The 16,949-nt window shown below is 37.6% G+C and overlaps 1 protein-coding gene across 1 annotated transcript in view; it reads left to right on the top strand.

The window, feature by feature from the left end:
- Positions 1 to 16,949, top strand: part of ncanb (neurocan b) — a 130,256-nt gene that overhangs the window by 73,425 nt on the left and 39,882 nt on the right. Inside the window, exon 9 of the mRNA XM_067398657.1 lies at positions 2,083 to 2,196. Within this exon, the coding sequence (XP_067254758.1) occupies positions 2,083 to 2,196 (114 nt within the window). The remainder of the gene's footprint in view (positions 1 to 2,082; positions 2,197 to 16,949) is intronic.

Raw genomic sequence — 16,949 nt, 5'->3', positions numbered from 1 at the left:
GCCCAAAACACACCCATTACTCATTAAGAGAATAGAGACAACCCGACAATTTTTCCCATCCTTAGACTAGCAAAAGTGGATTCGGACACGAATGGCAGCTTTATCAATGGCTTGAGCGGTTTGACTCAGGACTATCGCTGTCTGTCTCAATATAGAGAGCTGTCATCTGCTCATGTGAATAGCAGTGGCTGTTCTGAGGAGGGCTCAATAGTGGGCTGCTCAAAAATGTGTCAATGAGAGCTATGGACGGAGCGCGAGCGCAATCCAGTGAAGGTGGTAAAGAGTGCCGTGCATATCTATGAAGGAGAGCTGTGAGGGCGGGAATGATGGTGCACAACATCTCCATTAATTTGTGCATGTAGAAATTTAATGTTTATATATTTTAAAGAACTGAATTGCTATCGAATCGCGATTATTTTGATTCTTAGCCTTTTAAATCGATTATGCATCATCAGGATTTGTAATCGATTCATCAAGAAAACGAGTGAATTGTTACACCTCTAGTATCTGTCTCGATCACCGTCAGTTCCTGTCAGTTCCTGGACTTCACTTCCCATAATCCTCCCTGCTTGTCACATGCACACTCCATACCAATCATCATTTGCCACATACAGCTGAAGCTCATTATCTGGACTATTTAAGATTCAATCACACAACACCTCATTGCGAAGTCTTGATTCACCCTGTGTTCAATTCTGAGCGTTCCCCTGTGTTTATTGTCTGCATGTCTTCGAACCTATCTGTGTACCGTTTACGATCCTCTGCTGCCAGCCTTTGGACTTTGCATTGTTTCCTGACCTGTTGAAGATATCTGCCTGTCCTGACCATTGCCTGTATCCTGACCACGATTCTGCCTAGCCCTTGCTGTTCCTGTTTGCCCCTGCTTAGACCCTGCCTGTACGACCACGCTTACTTTTAATAAAGCTTGCAAATGGATCTCTGCCTGAGTCCCGTCACGTTACAGTATCTATCATGGTTATGATTGTCCAGTCTAGACCAGCACTGACCATTAAAAACCCGACTGAACCAACATGCGATTTCATGCTGATTTTTCGCTGAATGCTGTCTGAAAATATAATTAAATAGAAGACAAATGTTGAACGTACAGTAGCAGTAATCTGATTTCATACTTTGCCCGTGTAGCATTGTGTGTACTTTCTGTTTTCTTAAGGAATTGTTTGCTTCTAGAAAAATCTGCTAGAACAGAAACATAAAACAAGCTGTCACAACAGACAACAAACATAGTACAGTTAATTTCTGTTGAAGAGCTCCCAAGGCCTGTAACAAAGTAAAAATTGATAAGATGTGGGAAGTCTGACGCACACGGCGCGTGTTGCGAGAGCGTGTTGCGATTTATCTCCCCTGCTGTAAATAATTGCGTGTTTGGAATTATACCGGAGGAGACGTGGGGTGTTTGATGCACTGTCAGATTGCGTCTCGTGGTTGGAAATGGATTATAAAACAGCACTTAATCAATTTCCAGTGCAAGTTGTACGCCGACGTCCTTGTAAAAGTTGCCCGTCCGTAAGTTGATGTAATTATGACTTAATCTGTGAAATTTTCCATTCATCACCACACCCCAAAACATTTTGCCGTACAGGTTTTTCAAGAGTTGTAGCTCACAGAAATAAAGTGTGTTTATGACCCGAGAACGGTATGGTAATGTGCCATAAAAATAGAGGAAAGTGTGCGCCGCTACTCTAGGCGATGATCGGATAATTTATGAAGGCCGGGGATCATCAGAGGCGGACATGGTGAATCGCATTGTCCTTCCCTGCGGAGCATCTGTCATGATGAACGGGGGATGACATCAAACTTGTGCTAATCTCTCACCTTGTTGAAAGTCATACGCTCAAGCTCCTCTCCGTTTTTTCAGTTGGGAAAGTGGAAGCTTTCTGCTTGTGTTTCATGAATGAGACCCAAACTTGGGTTTGCCACACATATGCACTACATTATCCGGAAACATTGAGCCTTGGTGCTCATATGGGAGTTTCTGGTTTAAATCTGGCCATAAAACGTTGTATATCTGTCGTACAATGTTTCAAACCTGGTTCTCTTCTTTGTGTTCTGTCTCTACAGCAGAAGATGATCCCTGCCAGACCAACCCGTGCCTGCATGGTGGGAGCTGTCTGACCGAGGGGGAGGGATACAGTTGCCTTTGCCCTCAGGGCTATTCAGGAGAGAGCTGCGAGATCGGTAAGTGGATTAAGAGAGAGGTCAGGGTTGGGACAAAAGAGGTCAAGGACATTTGAAGGAGCCCACAGCAGCTCTGGAAGTGCTCTTGAATTTATGCGTAGGGCTAAAATTGGATATAAAACCACTGAATACGCTTCTTTTGAGGGTTATTCCTTTGACCCCTGATGCAGAACCAATGAATATGATTATTAGCAAGTCGAAGACCTAAAATGTCCTCCAAGATTTAATTTACCAGTGTCTCGGTCAGTTGCTATCGATTTTGTCTTGTTGTTGTTGTTTTTCATTTTTCCCAATTAGGGGTAATATAGGAAATGTAAGTGGTTTGTTTAAAAAAAGAAAGAAAAGAAATAGCAATATTAATTATGTATAATAGTGATAATACTAACTACCTTCATCATCATTATTATTATTATTATTATTAATATTAGTAGTAGTAGTAGTTATTGTTGTTGTTGAGGTTGTTGGTAAATATAACATTTAAATATATTTACTAAATCAAATTAGAAATAATAATGATAGCAATAATTAGATTTGCCCTAATAACAATATTAATAATAATTAGTAGTAGTAGTTGTCATTTCCATTGTTGCTACAAATACAGTTAATAATATACAGTATATTATTACTAGTTTATTTTTTTATATTTGATATAACACCTAAAAATGAATTAATAAGTTGGTAAATAAACTCAATATACTTAAATATATTTATTAAAACGAATTAGAAATAGTAATAGTTAGCTTTGCACTAATAATAATTAGTAGTAGTAGTTGTTGTTGTTGCTGGTAATAAAATTATTATATATTATGAGTACATTATTTTTTAATATTTCATATAACTCCTAATAATTATTTATAGTATTTTCATATTTTTCACAATTCAACATATATTAATTATATATTACATATATAGCAAATACATTACATTTTGAAATCTCAAGGGGTACAGGTAAATCATTTTGGCTATAGGGGTTCAGCTGACAGCAAAATTTGGGAACCCCTGGTGTAGTCGATCTGGCATGGGAGCTCTGCAGGGGAAGATAGTTTACAGAAGCAGAGAGACCTGACAGCAAACTGTGAGGTGGCATGTACGGGAAGTGGCTGCATGATCTGACAGGGCTGCACACAGCTCATTCTTCTCTGTCAGACAACAGGAACAGGTGAAGGGAGAGCTGTGCTGGAGGTTGGAAGGGTTTTGAGAAAATGAGAGCACACTCTGAACAGGAGGGCAAGGCTATACTGTGGAGAAAGAGAGAGAGAGATAAAGAGGTAGAAAAGACAGGAATAATATATGTGGAGTAGCTAGAACTGTACCCACTTGAAGAGAACATAAAATGACAGTGTTTATAAAGCACTTAACATTCATAATATGGTGTATTTCTGAGTAATAATATAGGATGGAGTTTTATCCATTCAAATTGGATTGAATCATGAAAAGAGCATGTTGCAGTTGCTCATATGATTTTCACCACATGTATGATAAAAAGGCCCTGGCATTCACCCATAACTCCCTATTATCATGTCAACGATTTTTGTAAATTTTTTAGAAGCAGAGAATTTGTTTTCAGAAGATATATGTCATTTAGTCAAAATGGACGACACACCAAAAATTGATTGTCTTTATTTGATGTGTGAAACAAATCAGTGAAAATTAAAAAATCATGTGCCGTGATGGTCTGTAGATGAAATGTACCAAATACTATGCGAAACGCATAAACAGTCTAGGATGAATTCAAGAAGATTCAAAATGGTGGTAAAATTTTAAGAACAACAATGACTAACAGATTCAAAGGAGATATGAAATAAATTGATTCTAGCTCACACAGTTCCAGAGTTAAATCTGATCATTATTGCAGTTCCTAATGTCTGACTGAAGTACATACAGCTCAGTGGGTGGGATTCGGGACCATCCTACCTAGTTCCACAATTACAGTCTTTGACAAACAGTTTTAGGGTTGAAGAAAATCAGAACAAACACTTATAATAACACTTGTAATGCTGGCAACACTTGTAAATCTGTGCATTTATAATTATCTCTAACTAGACTTATTGTTGTATTAGGAACACAGGACTACTTTTGTGGTCATCTTATGAACATTATATACTGAACAGGCAGCTGAGGCCCTAATAAGGTGCCATTATGGAGAGGCGTCTGGATGTCAAAGGTCCCAGCTGTGTTATGGTGGAGAGGTCGAAGGTTATCAAAGCTGCATTATCCCTGGTCTCATTATGAATCTTTTCACATTCCAGCTGCAGAGTCAATATGTGAATTATGCTAGACTACAACAGTCGATTTGTCGCTAGCACTTTGTGCTAGTAATCATTACAGTGTGATGCTAACTGTAGTGTTTGCTAATAACCCGTTATTCAGTTCACAAACATGTTTTTATACTATTCTGCACTGCCTTAGGGATCCATTTTAGGTTTTTGATGTAAATGGCATTCAGAAGAAAACAATTCATGTTTATGTAATTCCGCCACTTTTAGACGTCGCAAGTTCCTTCGGGTGATTTAGTAATTGGCTTTTCCTGGCTGCTGGTGGAGCATTCTGTGTTAGTAGTGTGTGTAATATTAATTACAGCCAAAGGCACAAGGTTAATTGCATATTACTGCAAACTCTTGACCACATTTTGTACTAACCTAACACTTGATCTCTCCAGTCAACATGTCGTCAGAAGGGTGAATTATGTAGCAAAAGTGCTCTTTGATTCCCTTTTTGTGTTCATATTCATTAGCACTGCTTTGCTAAGACTCGTGTTTTATTGAGGAAAGATGTACATTTTCACAAATATTTGGACTGGATATAACTTGGTGGAGAATGTGGGCAAAAAACATATACAGTATGTACTTATATTGAACAAGGAACCCTGAGCCATATCTAGAAACCACAATATCACAGAGACTTAGGTGGGTTCTTTTTGACTTGCATAGCAACACCTTAGCAACTTTATTGCAATGCCTTAACAAACTCTACCACCACTCTCTATCTTAGTAACAAAATGCATAGCTAAATGACACTGCAACACGTTATCCTTGGACTCCGTCCTTTGGGACTCAGGTTGTGCTCAGCAGTTTGGGAAGAAGCATTTAGGATCCTTGCATAATTTATTGACTGCGCATCTGCCGGGCAATTGAAACATTTATGAGAAAGAGCAAAGAGGCTCGCAGCAGGGACAAGAACACTTCCTTCAGATGCACCACATGCCAACATCAGCGAGATTAGGCTGTCCATCAATCTACATGGTTCTCCCACTCCAGGTGATAGATGAGCTGGATTGAGACACATCGTGAGTTTGGTTATGTTCAATAATTTAGGGAACACTTGAAGAGTTCTCACATTCATTTGAGACACAAAATGGTGGAGAAATACCTTGACAAGTTTGGATTGCTGTTTTTACTGTTCATAAGCATGAGATACAACTCAAAACATTCTGCTTCTGGACACCGTCATTTAAAGATGTTTTGATTACAGCTTGTTAAAATGGACATAAAATGCATTTACAGTTCTATAATTTCAGCTTCAAATGAACTATATAAATGCTCCAGGTTCAAAACACGTTTTTAATTGACAAAGAATAGTCGATTACCATAAACAATCATTTTGACGTATCCCTCGGTTTTGGGGAAAAAATGGTGATTACAGTAAAAGTTTATGGGACAAAGTATTCTGGAGGGTTTTGGAGAAATTTATTCCATACAAAATTGTATGTTATTTGAGCTGTATAATGTAAATATGCTATTTATATACTGCTGTGATTAGCAGCATTATTTGAATATTATTCTCTCAGTTACAATTAAGATTGTGGTGACCATCTCTCTTCATTTTCTACATTTCAGAGTTAAATGTCCACCACAAATCAGCCATGGTTAGTTCAACAAACGAGTGTGGAGGTTACTTAATGACTTTTGGGTCACAACTGCTGCAAAGGGGGATTGGGTGGTTGCTCAGCACATTAAAACAATTGAAAAGCCAGATACAAATGCTGGCCGTCAGATTTATTCAGCCTGTAGGGGAAGTGGCTGATGTTTCTGGGAAGCTGAATAGCGTAAATACAATTTTACAGTGCAAACATAATGAAGTCATACCAAAGCACACCCATATGATTCAATACTCATTCACTTTGTTCCAAGCAGTCGATATGTACAGTCGACATCTTATAAATATACACTACTGCAAACAATTGTAACTGGATCCTTTGCCTAAAAAGGGACAGAATTCCACATCTTGGCACTCGCATAGATTTTAGCATTTAAAATGCCTTTATTTGTAGGGCTTCATATTAAAAAACATCAACATGTATCGGCCCAAACAGGCCTTCAAATATACACTACCCCCTACATTATACCATATACATTATATATATATATATATATATATATATATATATATATATATATATATATATATATATATATATATATATATATATATATATATATATATATATCCCACTCTTTCTCTCTCACGGCCTTCACTCTACTCCATTCTCTTTTTTAGCACTGCTCTCTCGACCCCTGTCTGCTCTGGCCTGTTGTTATTTGCCAGAAAGGCTGTATGAAAATTGCAGTGCACTTCCAAAATGGAGTGAAAGCAGCCCTTTTGGCCCCACAAGCCTTTTTCTCCAGTAATACATTGCATTTGCCTCAGCCAGACTGCCATATATTTTCTCCACCCTTAACCTCATATGCATTTCCTCCATGGCTTAATTTGGTTGCTCTGTCTACCCAACGAAATACACAACATATTGGCAGACACATTTGAAACCAAGAAGTTTGTACTAGTGCTATCAACTGATTACATGTTTTTAATAGCATATATAGACTGTAGACTTATATTATTATTATTTATATTAATATAAATATTTATAAATTATTTTAATAATTAAATTCATTTCCCAAATTACTTAATTATTTCCAATAGATAGAAAGACAGATAGAATGACAGAACAATAGACAGACAGACAGACAGACAGACAGACAGACAGATAGATAGATAGATAGATAGATAGATAGATAGATAGATAGATAGATAGATAGATAGATAGATAGATAGATAGATAGATAGATAGATAGATAGATAGATAGATAGATAGATAGATAGATAGATAGATAGATAGATAGATAGATAGATAGATAGATAGACAGATAGATAGGGTTGCTAATGGGTTTATTTGGTATGAGAGTTATAATTTTTGTTATTATAAAATATTATAATTTTCAGGTTTAACAAATTGTCAATTCTTTGTATATTGTTATATTTAAAATATCAAAATAAACCCTTCAGCAACCCTCTGTTGCATTGACATAAGATGCCATAATTGCATTTGAAAGATGAATGAAATTTGGCCTATTAATACTTTTGCCCTACAACCCCAGAGAGGAACTTTCTTCTGGGACATTTCCCAAGAGGAAACTCAGCCCTCTGCAGCTCCGGTGCAGCTGTTGATTGATGGATATGTGGGCAAGCCAATCCCCCTGTGCCCGGTTGCTCTTTACATGAGATGATTTGCCCCGCCCGTCACCAGTGGCTCATTAAATCATCCCTTGGCACATTCTATCCTGCATGGAGAAGTGATCAACAAATCATTGACAATCATTCTTCATTTGCTGACAAGTACCGCGGCGCGAGGGGCTATGTGAATCCAAGCACCCTCGGGCTGTCAGAAAGGGCCGGCGCACACAAACAACCTCAGGTCCATCTGCTCCATCAGACTAATGTTGGCAAAGACAGGTAGAGGGCGGCCCAGTTGGCAGTCCAACAAGACAGCAGGGGGCGGGGCAAAAGAAAACAGATCTGGAGATTAACGAGTTTTTATGAGTTTGGCTCACCAGGCGATCACAGAAGTTGTATACACCTGCTACTGTCCATAAAGTCCTGGACTGCCACATTGCTACAGTTTACAGCAGCTAAAGCCAAGCGCACGCTTCCATACCGAAGCTCATCGCACTTTTGTTTTTCAAGTTGGCAACAAAAAGCTTGGGATTGCACTCGTCACATGCATTAAAAAAATGCACAAAAAAAATGGCATTGTAAAATTTGGTAGTGTTGGAACACAATGTTTTTTTTTTGTTGTTTTTTTGTTTGTTTTTTACCAGAGCAGGGTTATTTTATTTACAGTTATTTAATGAAAGCAAATAATACTTTTTTTTTTTTATTTATTTTTTTTTACTTTTTTTAAACTTACATTATGGTTTTGAAATAAAAAAGGCATAACATTTATTAAAATAATTTAAAAACAATTTGAAATAAATAAATTGAACTTGATATTATTCCAAACATATTATTTCAAACTTGATATTATTATAAATAAATATGAATATATAAATATAAAAATGTGACAACTTCTAAAATCTATAAAAACAAAACAAAACAAAATATACTTAAAATTCTAAAAAATATTACAATAAATTATGTTTTAGACATCAACATTTTTATTCTGTTCTGCAGTCCTATTATTGTACAAGTTTCACAAATAATTTTTTTTTAAAAGCATATAAACAAAGAAAGTAAACACTGCAACCAACAGAGCAGGGACATATTCTTCGTACCTCGCTTAATACATCTGAGATGATTTGACAGATACCAGATCTTCTAATCGTGATTACTGAACTCTGGCTAATTTGGTTCTTCAAACGAATTTGCATATTGAATTAAAATATCTGGATTAAGTTGTCTAAGATTACTGCGTGTTCTCATGTTCCATGAAAAGGGCAGATGTATTGATACAGGAAACCACGATCAGCAATGCAGCGATTGGCTGGAGTCAAGACGCCAACGTAATGACATCATAGAATGAGAAAAGACACCTGACGAAAAACTTGACGAATTTCTAGACATTTATAAGGAAACAGCCAAGCGAATAAATGACAGAAGAACGACATAAATGTTATAATAGATAAATGAAATATGTGCACTATTTTTTGCACATGATTACCCAATTATTTAGGCTATATTCACAATTTCTAGTATTTGTACAGGCAATTTTTTATTTCAATGTTGTAATTAGCAATTAATTTACCTTTGAAGCATATTTGACAGCATTAATTAAAGTTTCTTAAGGGTCAAGATCAAGTTATCTGCGTCTCCTGCGCTTCATCAAGCCACTCCCATAATATCTGTCACGGTTCAAATGCACAAATGCATGTACGGCATAGACATCTGTACATCATGTGTGTAAGACTCCAATAAAAAATTATTACGTAATTATTCCCTCACGAATGAATCTCTCAAAGAGTAAAACTGCCGGTGTCTATATTATGACACTACATGGCATTATAGTATTATTTGCAAATTTATTTTTAAATCATTATTATTGTCCCTGGTTTACATTAGGGTACTCTTGTGGGAAAGTAGCAGTGGCTGGGACAGACTTTAAGCATCACCTCCAGTTAAAAAGATGCAATCTAATCCTGTTTACATGAAATAAGCCGGCTCCCGAGCAGGTTGGAGCTTACGGACCTGTTGCTATGACAGCAAGTCCAGGATGATCGTCGAAGAACCAAACAATCTAAGATCATGCCAAATCGTCATCAATCAAATCCAGCTAACTGAGTTAGCGACGTACGAAGAATACGCCCCAGAAATGTAATCATTTGTTGTTGTTGTTGTTGTGTAAAATGAAAAATACATAATATTTACTAAATTTGAAAAGCAATTTGAAAAAAAAATGTTATGAAAAAAAACTTACTATTAAAAACTAAATTTTAAATATAAATATAAAAAATACAAAAACATGATAAAACAAATTTACTTAACCCTTAAATGCATGACTGTTTCGCCAATCATTCTTACATATTCGGGTCTTTATCGACCCAGATTTATATCTAACACTGATGGTTTGTTACCTTTTGGAGCTTGAAAGGGCTCCGTTTGAGCAGATGTTTTATGCCATCACCACTGTCCTCGTCAGAGCTCATTTCCCAGTAAATTCAGCAAATAGGCTAGTTTTATGTTTGAGGTCAGAAATATCAGCCCATTCATAATCTCAAACGTTTTCTCAAAACTATATAATTTTCAACATCTTCAAAATCAATATTTCCATCGCTAACAGCTTCACCAGATCCATCCAGTAACAGTTACAGTCATATTTGATTGCATTCAGTACTTGTTCTGCAGTAAATCGCTGAGCCATTTCATGTTTAGGTTATTATTTTGTTTTCTGTCTGAATGAGTCGTCACTTCAGCATTGTGTATCAGACATTGCTACCTTGTGGAATAAAGGTGAATTGCACTTATTCCGTCATCTAAGATTCAATTATTGTTGTGAAGAAAAAATATACATACACTCATACACACCTCGGGTCGTTCATGACCCTATACAATTTTAACAAAAAATGAATACAAAAATAGGCATTCTTTTATAATTTTATTATTTTTTTCATGTTATATTCTTTATAATGAATTGATTGAGGAATACCAAGAAGGTTGATGTCTAACTTTAAAAAATGAATGAGGAGGAGGGTAGTGAATGACGTCTCGGGTCACTAAAGACCCGAGGTATGCATTTAAGGGTTAAAGCTGCTGTCCGCAACTTTTTTTGTGTTCAAAATTTACAAATATTATTGAGAATGTACAACATGAATCCATTTTCCAAACCATGTTTTTGTCTTACCCTGAATCATTATGGTACACTTATAATAAGTGTTTATATTCTGACTATTTCAGACCGGACTGGTAGGACCCTCCGCAGAGTATCACAGTAACTGCGTGACTCGCCATAGACATACACGGAGAAAAGTAGCTCCGGCTGCAATGTTCTTCCACAAGATGCATGCAGTTCTGTTTATTAACCGCTACAGGGACAAAAATCGCGGACTGCAGCTTTAATATTATACAAATATTTCACTAAATTATTTAAACTTTTTTGGTAGTCCTATTATAGTACATTTTACACAAATAGACAAATTGCTTAAAACATGAAAAAGTAAAATGTACTGTGTACATACAGTACATAGTGAATGCAAGATTGTGGTCAATATGATATAAATAATAATGTTTGTCTTTTTATTATTAGACATGACAATTAAAAAAACAGAAAACAAATGAGGATCAAGAGAGAGAATAAAACAACACAAAACCGAATGTGCACAAGCCAGGGCGCCAAGCTTCAGTGTAATGGTTTATGGTTGGCTTAACGCTCTCCAGATGAGGGGATGAAATGATGTATGTTGGTCTCTGATTGGATGCTGATTCAGCAGTGTCAGTCATCGTCCATGTGATGGTCCTCAGCAGTAGGATGGAAACAGAATTTGTAAAGCCCAGTCATTTACTGTACATTTGGGGACAAATTGATTTCCTATGAAGTCAGTGTCTGGGTTTTGGAGCGTCTTATCGCTGTGGCAGGTGGATGGACGTGTTGTCCTGGGAATGAGTTCTGGAAATGAATTATGGGGGGGGATGGGGGGCTCTCTTATCTCTGCTTTACCGGGACCACTATCATGTGAATGTGTGCCGGTGCTTTGAGCTTTCATGCCGCTCTGTGTTAAATCACAAATGCTCATCATAGATGTCTGTGCGGAAGAGCAGAGATGCTAATGCTAATGCTAAAGGACTGCTAAACTTCACTGCAAAGTGGTTAGCTGTTATGTTAGTAAACTTCTTAGGTGTCTCATTAATCTGAGACTCAGTTTACAAGAAAACCACATTTAATTTACATTTAATTTATGAAAATTATGATTTTGATTTATGATTTTTTTTTGGGGGGGGGGGGGGGGGGGGGGGGTAACTTTTTTGGAACCAAATTTTTTTACTATAGCTTCCTAGCTATATAGCATTTTAAGGCAGCGTAGATCCATTCTCAGCATGAAGTGCCAAGTATTTCTAATTAAAACTCTAAATCTGTCTGTCTGTCTTACTTCAGCATCCTATCTAGACTTCATTTTAAGGCATTGTAGATCCATTCCAAAATGAGGGAATTAATCTTATTTATTTATTTTATTGGTTAAGGCAACATTGCATGTATTTTTTACAGAAAATGAATCCAAGAATGCATTGAAACAAAATCGACTACATTTTTTTTTTTCATCCAGTACCAAGAAATATCAATACATAGTATATACAAAAAAAATAGTATACACAAATATTGAGTACAAATGAAATCAATTTAATTGGATTTTAAAAATATAGTTTAATGTTTTGTAGCTTTAAGCTTAGATGAGTTGAGATGTACAGTATATATGTGTGTGATTAACATGTGACAGTCATGTGAATACTGAGCACTATTAGTGAGCTGAAGTGAAAAAGTCAAGCAAAATATTCAGTGCTGCAGGGTCCCCGGGAGAAGGATTGAGAAATTGTGTGCTACACGGCTTTCTTGATCCTATTTGTCTGATCCAGGGTTCATCCATCTCCTTATATCTGATTGATTTTGACGATTTTGAGGGAAGTAAGAGGTGACTTTTTTTTTTTCCCCACGCGTCGCTATTTATATCCCAGTTAGACAGCAATATCTAATTACAGCTTCGTTGGGTTTCAAAGCGTGTAGTGAAAATTCCCCACCTGGAGAAATATGGCAAATCTCCTCATTCCTGCGTGATCCCCCAAGCTGTGTGGATTGCATCACAGTCAGGGTTAGAGGGGGTTTACAAAATCCATCCTCATCTGCGTAAGCCCTCAGGCCGTCTAGATTACCTGACTCGGTTGGGGGAATCTTGAGTGCTGCATCTCACTCTATTCCTCTTGCTTTTCTCTTTGTGCAACATTGCCACTCCTCTATCCCCCCCCCCACACACACACACACTCTCTCTCTCTCTCTTGTTCTCTGTTTGAAGACAGCTTTGAGAGCAAGTTTGACCTCCCCACGCCAGAGAGAGAACAGAGGCACTGTCAGATCTGAGGAGCAACAGTTTGAAATGTTGTGACACCTCTGCTCATTAGCTCCTGCAACGCTCCCTGAGATGTTGCACTAGCCCTGTCAACAGTGGCTTGGACACTGCCTGACTTCAGCTCACTAAGATGCTGCCCCTAGCCAAAACCCAAGCGCTTTACTCTCGACCCAAACCACCATAATAAATGATCAAGATAACATGATCATAACATGATCACCTCAAAACTGCATTTCCTCATTTCCTCAAAACTGATTTATAAGTACACATGGAAGATTTCTATCTATCTATCTATCTATCTATCTATCTATCTATCTATCTATCTATCTATCTATCTATCTATCTATCTATCTATCTATCTATCTATCTATCTATCTATCTATCTATCTATCTGTCTGTCTGTCTGTCTGTCTGTCTGTCTGTCATCTGTCTGTCTGTCAGTCATCTGTCTGTCTGTCTGTCTGTGTATGTCTCTGTCTGTCTATGTGTCTGTCGTCTGTTTGTCTGTCATCTGTCTATCTATGTGTCTGTCTGTCTGTCTGTCGTCTGTCTGTCGTCTGTTTGTCTGTCATCTGTCTGTCTATCTATGTGTCTGTCATCTGTCTGTCTGTCTATCTATGTGTCTGTCTGTCTGTCTATGTGTCTGTCTGTCTGTCGTCTGTCTGTCTGTCTATCTATGTTTCTGTCTGTCTGTCTATGTGTCTGTCGTCTGTCTGTCTGTCTATCTATGTTTCTGTCTGTCTGTCTGTCTGTCTATGTGTCTGTCTGTCTGTCGTCTGTCTGTCTGTCTATCTATGTTTCTGTCTGTCTGTCTGTCTGTCTATCTATGTGTCTGTCTGTCTGTCTGTCTGTCTATGTGTCTGTCTGTCTGTCGTCTGTCTGTCTGTCTATCTATGTTTCTGTCTGTCTGTCTATGTGTCTGTTGGTCTGTCTGTCTGTCGTCTGTCTGTCTGTCTATCTATGTTTCTGTCTGTCTGTCTATGTGTCTGTTGGTCTGTCTGTCTGTCTATCTATGTGTCTGTCTGTCTGTCTGTCTGTCTGTCTATGTGTCTGTTGGTCTGTCTGTCTGTCGTCTGTTTGTCTGTCATCTGTCTGTCTGTCGGTCTATGTGTCTGTCAGTCTGTCGTCTGTCTGTCTGTCTGTCTATGTATCTGTCAGTCTGTCTGTCTGGCGTCTGTTTGTTTGTCATCTGTCTTTCTATCTGTGTCTGTCAGTCATCTGTCTGTCTGTCTATGTGTCTGTCTGTGTGTCTGTTGTCTGTTGGTCTGTCATCTGTCTGTCTGTCTGTCTGTCTATCTATGTGTCTGTCTGTCGTCTGTCTGTCTATGTGTCTGTCTGTCATCTGTCTGTCTGTCTGTGTGTCGTCTGTCTGTTTATCTGTGTCTGTCTTTCTGTCCGTCTTTCTGTCTGTCATGCACCTGTTTTGTGATTTTGCCCCTATATCTTTCAGACCACATTTGACTAAAGCAGACAACATGTTCATCTGCTCCTTTTACCCTTAATCAACTTTAATAACAACAGTAAATCTTACTTGTATATAGACGTCTATATTTATCTCAAAACTACTTTATCAATAACTGAATGGCTTCTATTGATTGAAGCACACTCACGTGGTTTGTGCAACTGAATGTATCAATCTTTTGCCGTGGCAGTCACTGTCAGTGGTCTGAGATCCTTTAAATGAAGAAATGTCAGAGCAGTTTTGATGCTAGTCAATGTCAGTCATCATTCATACCTCTCTGCTCCCAGTGGGTGACTATCTATCTATCTATCTATCTATCTATCTATCTATCTATCTATCTATCTATCTATCTATCTATCTATCTATCTATCTATCTATCTATCTATCTATCTATCTATCTATCTATCTATCTATCTGTCTGTTTATTTATTTAAAACACTGATTAATTAAAATATTTTATATCGTTTTTATTTTTAATATTTATTTTTATTTATTGCATTATTAGTATAAACATTCAAATGAATTGATCATAAAATCTGACAACCCTAGTAAAAATTAAAACAAACAAATCAGAACCTGATGCAAACCCAAAGTTACGATGAAAAGAAATGAAACTCGGCTGACTCATCATGTTAGCATTATTAGGAGGGTCTCAAGAGACTCATCTTAGACGCAAATTGACGACTCCTTTTCATCAGTGTTCTGAAAGGAGGGTTTGTTCCAGCTTATTGTAGACCGCCGCCTCAGTAATAGCAACTTGAGGAAAAGATTACAAGTGCTTGGCAGTGCTGTGTCCTTTTACTCTTATATATTATTGTTTCATTTTTGTTTGCTCATCAACCGCTCCCGTTTGCTGATTATCCCACTCCCAGGCACACTCCATAAAGCTATCCGCGCTGAAAAGCCATTCTCGCACCGCCGAAGCAATTACAATGAAGACAATCAACAGAAACGGCACACGCCTCTCTGAAAGAGTGTGATTTATCTTTCAAATGTTAAACAGTTATAAAATAATGTCACTGAAAGCTCGGAATTTCAGCGCACTCATTTTGAAAGTCATCGTTGACGTCTGCAGCGATTCTAATCTTTTGAGGAAATGTCAGGGGTGCCTTGTCTTTGTCATACATCTTCAGGGCTCTCCTAAATTCCTCCTTCTCTTGGGAATTGGAGCACTTTAGAAAAAGTTTTCTGCCAAGAAGCAGAAGGTCAAAACAGAAAAGTTTGAAATAAACATTTGGGGGAGGGTGCGGATATATTGAATTTTTTTTTTTTTTTGTCGAAGAATTTCAGAGTCATCACCTTCCATGGTGTACTTTCTGAACAAAGCAGCAGAGCCAACAGTTCAGTGTCTGTACATGGACAAGATAGAAAAAGTGCACTTTGATGGCTTTGAGCAGAGGCTTCGAGGTGCAAACAATCCGAAGACAGAGAGGCGCTGAGTCCCAGACAGCTGATGCATTGCAAATCGGCCACTGTCAGATCTGTTCACATTTTCAATCATTATTATTTAAAGCCAGAAGCACGGCGTGATAAAATATAATCCGAGAGAAGTTGTGGAGAGAGTCCTTGCTTTGTGGTATTGATCTTTCTCTTCTCGGAACGTTATTAGATTCTGATCCCATGAAAAAATGCTGGATGGATCATTTTGCCGTGAAATAGTTGATTGCATTTGAGGTCTCATTTATAAGGGAAGGGAGGACTGTTTACATTTTATTTGGCACGTCATTTACAAATGCCCCAGCAGCCGCTGAAATTGAAAACATAAATCTGGCCAATGCCAAACTAAGCATCTTCCCTCCAGCTCTTGGAAGCTGTGGAAAACACTCGAAAGCCAATGTCAGAAGGGACAGGGTTGAATGGCTAAGGCTGCCCTCAGCTGTACAATGTTTTCAGCACAAAATACTGTCCCTGTTTGTCTCAAATGGCCTCTTTTCCTGTCCGGTGAGCTCTCGGGACACTTGTTTTACTAAGGCTGTTACCAAAATACTATTCGTCTCCAGAGTAAGAAATATATACCCAGTCAATATGTGTGTCTAAAGGGGCCATGCAAGTGCAACTCCCAGTTGTCCATTTGATGTTTACTCAGTGTTAAAGGCATATGAGCACCATTTTTAGTTCATTTCAGACGCGAGTGGTTTTCTTTGACCAGTTTAAGGATTTGCAGGATTTGCAGACTGGTTGCGAACATTTTAGGTGAGCATTCTTGCATTGACATGGTGATCTGAGAATCAGTGGGATGGTAAACTACAAAAAATTCAATTTGATTTAAATTTAATGTAGAATTTAAATTCTTGCAAAATATGCTTTACACAGGCTTTTTAAGGACTTTTAATCACTTTTCACAGACCTTTTAAGTATATATAAGTATTATTTTAATACTAAACAAAAAAATTGTTAACATAATTTTTGAACTGGAACACAGCAACAGTTTGTGATGGTCTGACACAACAAAAGAAATAACTTTAGTA

The sequence above is a fragment of the Chanodichthys erythropterus genome, chromosome 10 (genome assembly GCF_024489055.1).
Source record: "Chanodichthys erythropterus isolate Z2021 chromosome 10, ASM2448905v1, whole genome shotgun sequence".
NCBI lineage: Eukaryota > Metazoa > Chordata > Actinopteri > Cypriniformes > Xenocyprididae > Chanodichthys > Chanodichthys erythropterus.
Note: the sequence above shows the minus strand (reverse complement) of the source record. Positions and strands in the feature narration are given on the sequence as shown.